Below are 9,669 nucleotides of genomic sequence, written 5' to 3'. Positions count from 1 at the left end.
GACCTTGAGGATCAATTTAGTTCACTGCCCTGCAATGCAGGAATCTCAACTGAAGCATCCATGACAGATGCTCATCCAACCTCTGCTTAAAAACCCCCAAGGAAGGTCCACCACTTTCCAAGAGAGTCTGTTCCACTGTCTCTTACCATCAGAAAGTTCTCCCTGAGATTTAGTCAGAATCTCTTTTCTTGTAGCTTGGAGCCATTGGTTCAGGTCGTACCGTCTGCAGCAGGAGAAACAAGCTTGCTCCAACTTCCATGTGACGGCCCTTAAGATGTTTGAAGATGGCTATCATATCTCCTCTCCTCTTTACCAGGCTAAGCATATTCAGCTCCTTCAACTGTTCCTCATAAAGCTTGGTTTCCAGACCCTTGATCATCTTCGTCATCCACCTCTGTACGCACCTCTGTATGGCTGCTGACCATGCTTAACTAGGGTTGTCATATTTCAAAATCCAGGCAGAAAAGCTGTTGAGCATTTTAAAGTCTTGCCCAAAGTTGGCAAATTCGCAAAAAGAAGAATATGTTTTTGAGCTACAGTGGTACCTTGGGTTAAGAACTTAATTTGTTCTGGAGGTCTGTTCTTAACCTGCCTGAAACTGTTCTTAACCTGAAGCACCACTTTAGCTAATGGGGCCTCCTGCTGCTGCCGCGCCGCCGGAGCACAATTTCATCCTGAAGCAAAGTTCTTAACCCGAAGTAATATTTCTGGGTTAGCGGAGTCTGTAACCTGAAGCGTATGTAACCTGAGTAACCACTGTACTTTTAAAGAAATTTGCCAAAATCGACACTGCCGACATAGATTGCCATAAGTCCGTTTTTTTTTTTTTTTTTTTGTGATTCCCACCCAGACACTGCCTTCCAACTGCAACCCTGGCTTAACCTTCCTTCCTCCAGTCCTCTTGTGGGTGGGTGGTGTCATTTTGGCCCTAGAAGCAATTGGCATTTGCAGCCTGAACATCAGAAACAGAGGGGATGGGAATGGTTTACAGAGTAATCAATAAACGTAGGAGAAGAGCTCCATTGGGATCAAAACCAGTGGATTTTTAGTCCACCATCGTACTTTGATAGTGGCCATCAAATATATGCCTCTGGAAAGCCCACAAGTAGGGCTTGGATGTCAATTGCCTCCTCCCACTGTCCTTCTACCTCCTGCAAAAAACTTTCTGCAACATCTGATCATGGATGTTTCATGTAGCTATCATACCTAACAGACAGCCTCTCATTAATATGTATAATTTCTCTTCAAAACGAGAGGCCATCACCACTTTCTGTGGTAGTGGATTCAAGAACTTATTTCTTTGGTGTATCAAAGACCCGCTACCAATTAATATATTTAGATGTGCCTAGGTTCTCCCTTAGTTCCTCATGCCCGCCCTCTAGTCATCCTTTTCCTTTTCCTAAATTAAAAGGCCCCTGACTATTTATTTAGATGTGTATACTGTCTTTCAAAATATACACATCTAAATAAATAAAATAAATAAAGCGTTTCCGTGCGCTGCTCTGGTTCGCCAGAAGCGGCTTAGTCATGTTGGCCACATGACCCGGAAGCTGTACATCGGCTCCCTCAGCCTATAGAGTGAGATGAGCGCCGCAACCCCAGAGTCATCCGCGCCTGGACCTAACGGTCAGGGGTCCCTTTACCTTACTGTCTTTCAGATGTAGGTTTCTAAGATAGTTTACACAGTGCATTGCATTAATGGACATTACAGTTCTTTTCCTCTGTAACATCGGAATCAGGAGCGGGTGGTCAAGCCCTGGGCTGGTGCCTGGACTCAGTGATGGGCTGGATGAGGGCCAACAAACAGTAATATCAACAGTAATACTATTTGTGTTGGCTAGTAATACACCACTGCCGAGCTAACTTATTGCGGGGTCTGGAAGAACCTTAATAGATCTTCTTGTTAGGGAATTCTTTCCTGCTATAATTCAGTGCAGTATTTTCCTTTGCTTTTACTTTCACCTCTGTTCCTCAAGCTATAGCCAGTGATTCATTGAGATCGTTATGCAATGGGCCATCCTTCTTCCTGTGCCTCTTAAAAATAGGAAATTATTGGATGCTCTGCCTCCAGGAATAAACAAAGCTTCTTATTATGCTGTTTAAAAGAGCTGCGTCCTGGGGCTTTACTCTGAGGGACTGGCCAACTCAGCCAACCTGGAATCAATTTGTGGCCCCTGGATAGAGTTTAATTACAAGCAGAGTCACCTTTATGGCTGAGAACGGCATCCAGGAGAGAGCTGCAGAAATGTGTTGCGCTTTTTTTAATGCCTCTTTTTGGTCTGGCAGTCTTTTAACACAAATACTGCAAAACAACATTTTGGACAATCCTTCCTGAGGTTTATGGTGACAGTTTGGGGGAACTTAAATGCTACTTTAGTTGAAAGCTTTGACGCAATCTTCATTTGATGATTTGCCTGAGAATGCCAGGGACTGGAGCACTTGCAGAGATAGCTAATTTCTGTGGCATTTTGGTAAGAGGGGGGAAAGTTTGGAAAATGAAATAGCAGAGATGTCCCTTGCATGACAGGTGGCCAGACTAACCGCAGGCTTTGGAGAATGGCTGTTTCAGCAGAATAGTATGTTAAAATTGGGGCGGGGGGGAGGGAGGGAGGGAGGGAAGGAGATATTTAATCCTACTGTTCAACACTGGAACTCCTGTTTGGTTACAATTTTCGTATTGAATCAGTGACTTGCTTCCATAATAAGAAGTGCCAGAATGATTGTCAACAAGAATAAAATGCAGTAATAAAGATACACAAACATATTAAAAACATAAATAGAGGGAAAACATTCAGTCATTGGTGCTGCTCAGACACCCAGGAAAAGGAAGTCGTTGATGAAAGGGTGGGAAGGCTGGCTCCAGGTGGTCCTCCCCGGGGGGGGCGAATTTCACAGGTGGAAAACACCTACAGAAAAGAGTTGCCAGCCTCTCCACCCCCCTCGGTGGTGACACGCAGAAGGGCCACAGATGACAGGTTCATATGGGCGAAAGACAGTCCTTTAGCTATAGGGGTTCCAAGTCATAGAGTGCTTTAAAGGTCAGAGGACTTATAACTTTGAAAAGAAGTGGACATTAGAATATTGCCAGCATTTCATAATGCTATTTGTTTTGCAGTTATCTGGGGTGTGTTCTTATTTGTTTTGGATTTGTCTGCTTCAAAAAAATCTATTCCTAGATGTGACTACGTTCTGTTCATGCTTCCACAGTGGTAGCAGTGCATTAGAACAAGTTAATATTACATTCATTTTTCTAAGCAACTCTTAACTGGAAAGTGAGAATTTCCTGCAGCTGGTGGTTTGTTATTCATTCTTACAAGTGCACCTGCATGTAGTGAAGCCACAACCGCAGGAAACAGACATCACTTTCCCCTCTGCTGGGCTTTGATACTAACAGTTGTCTGGTGGGGAGAAGGATGTGCGGAGGTAAGCAGGGTGGGGAAGGGTTTAGAAGCCCTTATCTGTGCACCCCATATACTCTTAAATGTGGATCCCCTAGTCTGCATTTTATATGTGATTGGGAAGACTTGCATGGTAGGTCTAGTGTTCATAGAATCATAGAACTGTAGAGTTGGAAGGGACTCTGAGGGTCATCTAGTCCAACCCTCTGAAATGCAGGAAAATGTAACCTTCCCATGTGGGGATTGAAGCTGCAGCCTTGGCACCATGTCCTAACCAACTGATCTGTTCAGGCTGTTGTCCTGTCTTGATCAGCTCTCATTGGTAGGCCCCATAAATCTACCTGAGACCTTGGAGGGCCACTGTAGTGCGTGAATGACATGCAAGGCTGCTGGGAGAGAGAGCTCACTCCTTGCTTAAACCTTCACCCATGACTCCTCGTCATTTTTCCTCCGCACCTGGTGGGCTGGTTCCCCGACAGCCCACGTAGAGGTAAAATGGACCCAGTGCATAAACTGACTTTTCATTTGGTACCTGTCTGCTCAAATGTCTGATTGCGTCTCTTTTATTTAGGCACAGTTCACTTCTGTGCCTCAATAACGTTTAATTTCAGAGCTCATAAGAGTAAAGCATGTCACAAAATGTAATTAGTAATTAAAATAATTAGCTAATTTAAAGCATGTCACAAATTTTAAATAGCAATTAAATGAAATGAATTAGTTAATTTAACTAAATGTAAAAGGTGCCCGGTTGAAGGATGTGCTTGATGTTCTGTGCAAAACACATCCAAATGAAGATGGTTTTTTTTTGGATAATGATGCAGGTCACAATCCACCAAAACTGTGCTAGAATTCTTGCAATATTGTATATAGAATTCGAATGGCTTGCAATTTTACACAAAGGCTGTGTGCACACCACACATTTAAAGCACATCCCTGTGTCAAGAATCCTGGGAACTGTAGTTTGCCTCTCACACAGCTACAGTTGCTAGCATCCTTAAAAACTACAGTTCTCATTCTTCTTTTTGGGGCAGTTGTTTTAAAGTTATGGTGTGTACACGAACAAAAGATAATGTCTGGTTTGAATGATTTTGATAAGAGGTAGAAACAATATTGTCACGCAGGTTTTGTTTGTTTCTACCAGAGTTTACTTGCAAATTTTATTCCACCTTCCTCAACTCACATGATACATTACTTGTGTTTGTGTTTTAAATTGTTTTATTCATATTTTATAGCAAATAAAATAACACTCGACATAATCGCAAAAAGACAAAATAAAAGTTTAAATACATTTCAGACAACATTGAGGCCACCATTTCAGAAGTGAATTAGGACAGCTATCAGGATAAGTTTATGAAAATATCACACAATTTAACTGGGGTTTGATAAGATCCAGTAAACGAACACAAAATATGACCTTGAGTCATGTGCTCAAGAAACATATTTTTTGCTAGTCAGTAATATAAACAATAAAATGGACTTTTAAGCGGTCTGATGTGTAAATAATTTTTTCTGATGCCAAGATTTGGCAGAATTAACCAACCTAAAAGTAGCTCCCATCTTATGTTTTTGCTTAAGATTACATTCAGGGTGTGTTTCATGATCTAAAGGAGGCAAAGTCAGACCAGTGCAGCTGTAATTCTTAACATAAAGGTAAATGTAAAGGACCATTAGGTCCAGTCGTGACCGACTCTGGGGTTGTGGCACTCATCTCGCTTTACTGGCCGAGGGAGCCGGCGTACAGCTTCCGGGTCATGTGGCCAGCATGACTAAGCCACTTCTGGCGAACCAGAGCAGCGCACGGAAACGCTGTTTACCTTCCTGCTGGAGCGGTACCTATTTATCTACTTGCACTTTGACGTGCTTTTGAACTACTAGGTTGGCAGGAGCAGGGACCGAGCAACGGGAGCTCACCCCGTCACAGGGATTCGAATTGCCAACCTTCTGATCGGCAAGTCCTAGGCTCTGTGGTTTAACCCACAGCGTCACCCGCATCCCTAATTCTTAACATAGGCACTAGGAAATAAGGATTCATAGGAGTGTGCTATAAGACACACAATACACTGGGCAGCCTCTTTGGTTGGAAGGTACTTTTGGGCTCCTGTCCTGAGAACCTTTTAAAATTAATTTATTCCCTGTAGCTCTCTGGTTAACTAGAAATAAGTTCAAAAGCCTTTACTGGCATAATGACTGTAGTGAAATGAAATTATGGATAGTTGTACAAAGCTCTAAATTTAAAGGTAGCATTTAATCACCACTTGGTAACTGGCCCACAATGTCCTTTTGGAAGATTGTTCATCTGAAGCAGCTGAATGCATCTCATCAGATGGTAAGCAGGAAACTCTAACCCAAAAATTGCTCCACACATGTAGTAATATGGTTTGTCAAGGATAGCCTTCAGCCTATGTGCCAATGAGAGTTCAACTGTCTGCAGGGCTGGACTGTCCAGGAAAAGCTACATTGCATGACCTTACTGCATGTGTAGATCAGCTGTCAGACTATGAATTCCCAGAAAAGGGCTGTCTGGATGATACCTTTCCTGGAGTATTTGCTTTCATAATAACACTACTTTTGCTCTTTCCAAATTAGCCTTACTCATTTCGTAGTATTAACAGAAACAAGATGATCTTTTGGAATTTCCTTCTGGGGGTTCTGCTGCACTGCCCTCTCCAGGGAGCTCTGGCACAGCTGCCGAGTCAACCGGAAAACTGCTCTGGCAAAAGTCAGATCTCCTTCAGTCACTCATACAAGATTGACGTGCCCAAGTCCTCGCAGATCAAAGTGGATCCAGACCCACGTCCCCTCCAAGATGACAGTCACACACTGCTGTCGACTGGTGAAATGCAGGAGGGCGAGGAGCAAAATATTATATTCAGGCACAACATTCGTCTGCAGACTCCCAAAGGTGACTGTGAACTCCTAGGCCAGCTCAAGGCTTTGTTGGAAAGGCTGGAGAAGATAGAGTTGGAAGTGCGACATCTGAGGGGCATCTGTGCTCCTCAGAGGTGCTGTGGCAGAGCCCAAGGTAAGAACCATGTGTGATGAGCACAACTTGTGACTGGCTAAGTCAAATGCAGCCCACTAGTTATGTTTATGTGGCCTTTTGGGTGGTTGACAATCTCCCCCCACTCCATGTTTTTGCAGCCTCAGGCAAGCAGTAAAGTCAAAAGACTTGTTGAACTCTCATATGTGTGTCAGATGGATTCAGCTTACTGCGGCACAGTTTTTGTACTGGAACAGTGGACTTTAATGGTATAGCGTCTGCCATGCACTTTTAACTTCCCTCAAAGTGTACAAAATACACAGGATTTCTCTTTCAGGGTACTATACCCAATACAGGCCCTGATATAAAGGGGGAAATCCTCACAAGTAAGGTAACGGTAAAGGAATCCCTGACTGTTAAGTCCAGTCACGGACGACTCTGGGGTTGCAGCGCTCATCTCGCTTTACTGGCCGAGGGAACCGGCGTTTGTCTGCACACAGCTTCTGGGTCATGTGGCCAGCATGACTAAGCCACTTCTGGCGAACCAGAGCAGGGCACGGAAATGCCATTTATCTTCCTGCTGGAGTGGTACCTATTTATCTACTTGCACTTTGACGTGCTTTTGAACTGCTAGGTTGGCAGGAGAAAGGACCAAGCAACGGGAGCTCACCCCGTCGCAGGGATTCAAACCGCCGACCTTCTGATCAGCAAGCCCTAGGCTCTGTGGTTTAGACCACAGCGCCACCAGCATATAGCAATTGGAAACTCCATGGTTGTGCTCTTACTAGGATGCTTTTCGTGTTCGTTGTCTTTCTAGTTTTGGCTCTTTTGTCTCCCTTATTGCTTCTTGTGGTTCTATCTCTCATGTTGGGCAGAAGTTTCATCCTGCAGCGGCCACGGAGTTTTCATCCAAGAGATTTGTGCCTGCAACTGTGATGAAGGCTGGGAAGGCCAGGACTGCTCCCGCCCTACCTGCCCAGGAAACTGCAATGGTAATGGGCACTGTGTTGGCGGCCGATGCATCTGCAATGCACGTTATGCTGGCGAGGATTGCAGCCGGCTCCTGTGTCCTGAGAATTGCAGTGGAAATGGGCTCTGTGTGAATGGCGTATGTCACTGCTACAAGGAGTTCATTGGTGAAGACTGCAGTGAGAAGAGGTGCCCCAACGACTGCAGTGGGAATGGATATTGTGACACTGGCGAGTGTTACTGTGAGGACGGCTTCATTGGGCTTGACTGCTCTAAAGGTAAGACACACACGCTTTTTTGGATGGAGGCACATAAGAAGGGAGAGGTAGCAGATCACTTTTTATCATATAATTTAGTGCAGTGGTTGGCAGCCTAAGGCCCATGGGCTGGAAGCGGCCCACGGATGCCGTTTAACTGGCCCATGAGCCACCCCCGAACCGAGCCGCCCACTCAGCGAGTCCCCACGCACTGCGCTAAACCGGCACAGTGCAGCATGGCGACTCTTTTCCGTGGCTCCGGAAAAGCTTCTGTGCATGCCCAGATGCCAGAAATCGCGTCTGTGCATGTCCGCAGCACCAGAAATCGCTTTTGCGCATGCCCAGACACAGAAAATTGCTTCCGCGCAGGCACGATTTTCGGTGTCTGAGCATGTGCAGAAGCGGTTTCTGGCACCGTGGACATGCACAGATGTGATTTCTGGCATCATGCTGTGCCGGCCCGGCCCACGGAGTATCTCCACGGGAGTGATCTGACCCATTCCCGGTAAGCCTTGCCTACCCCTGATTTAGTGGGAGCCTTTAAGAATCAAGACACCCCATATTTGCAAAGCCCTGTAGCGTTGTGATGCCATGATAGGAAGATGATTGGAAGCGCACCATCACAATCCATTAGGAACAGTGAATTCCATTCTCCAAGGGCTGGTTTTGATATAGCCATCCACGCATATGAAGCAGGCTTGGGGGAACCTGAAGGTTTGACGAAATATGTAAAACATTGCAAACACCCCCCCCCCCAGGTAAGGGGAACCCTTTCCCCCAAACCAGGCATATGACTGGGCATGTTCAGTGGGATGATGGTTTACCATTGGAGGGGAAATGGAAAGGAGAGACTTGGATCCTGAACTGAAGCTCTGCATAGGGCAACGTTTTTGTTGTGGGTCCCACTCACCACTTCTTACAAAATGAAGCAAAACCCAGATTTGGCAATTCAGGATAAGCGATGGAAAATGTTCACAGCATACGTTGCACATTGATATGAAAAATTCATGTTGTGCACAGTGTGGAATTGGGTTTTGGTGCTGGATAAATTTGTTTTATGTTAATAAAAATTAACTTTAATGTACATATTATGAACAGCCTTGGTTAGGCACAACACTTTGTAGAGATCCTATTATGTTCTAGGCTGACTGCTTACCAGTTATGCATATTACTTTTCATTAATTCCATATTAATATGAGGAATATTTGTTGTAAGATTGGTGTGTGTGGAATGAAGAGAGAGATAAACCAGAAACACAGAAATCAAGACTCCTCATTAAGAGCAGTAAATTAATAAAGCAACAAGGATCTCTTTGTCTTAGCAATATTTTTGGATTGGGGTGGGCTGAGTGATGCAGAGAGCTGATTAGCCAGAGAACAGGAGATTGACAGAAATGCCTTCAGGAGCCCCTCTAAATTCAAATGGAAGTATCGTATAAAATGTATGGGGGGCAGGAAAGAGCGTGCAGCTTTGAGAGTGGGGGGGGGGATATATATTTGCTTGCTATTCGCTTTGACAGAGGGATGCGGGTGGCGCTGTGGGTTAAACCACAGAGCCTAGGACTTGCCGATCAGAAGGTAGGCGGTTAAAATCCCCGCGATGGGGTGAGCTCCTGTTGCTCGGTCCCTGCTTCTGCCAACCTAGCAGTTCGAAAGCATGTCAAAGTGCAAGTAGATAAATAGGTATCGCTCTGACGGTAAGGTAAACGGTGTTTCGGTGCGCTGCTCTGGTTTGCCAGAAGCGGCTTAGTCATGCTGGCCAAATGACCCGGAAGCTGTATGTCGGCTCCCTCGGCCAATAAAGCGAGATGAGCACCGCAACCCCAGAGTTGGCCACGACTGGACCTAATGGTCAGGGGTCCCTTTACCTTTACCTTTTACCTCTTTGACAGATATGTGCCCCTATTGCTCTAGCACAAGAGCCTCCACTGGTCTTTGATACAAGAACCAAGGCTCTTGTTAATGTGGGGTCTGAGAGATGAGTTGCTTGTTTCCAACCATTAGACACAGATATGTCAGAGGACATAGGACATAACTGAAGTACCATAGGTCCTTGGTGTTCTGAG

At 45.1% G+C, this 9,669-nt stretch overlaps 1 protein-coding gene across 1 annotated transcript in view; it reads left to right on the top strand.

Annotated features, from left to right (window-relative positions):
* Positions 1-5,670: 5,670 nt before the first annotated feature.
* TNN (tenascin N) overlaps positions 5,671-9,669 on the top strand; it is a gene marked incomplete at its 5' end in the record, with an annotated part of 34,324 nt that continues 30,325 nt past the window's right edge. Inside the window, 3 exons of the mRNA XM_081010228.1 lie at positions 5,671-5,724; positions 6,069-6,420; positions 7,254-7,625. Of these exons, the coding sequence (XP_080866354.1) occupies positions 5,671-5,724; positions 6,069-6,420; positions 7,254-7,625 (778 nt within the window). The remainder of the gene's footprint in view (positions 5,725-6,068; positions 6,421-7,253; positions 7,626-9,669) is intronic.

Source organism: Podarcis pityusensis (assembly GCF_964106645.2).
Source record: "Podarcis pityusensis genome assembly, chromosome: 6".
Lineage (NCBI taxonomy): Eukaryota > Metazoa > Chordata > Lepidosauria > Squamata > Lacertidae > Podarcis > Podarcis pityusensis.
Note: the sequence above shows the minus strand (reverse complement) of the source record. Positions and strands in the feature narration are given on the sequence as shown.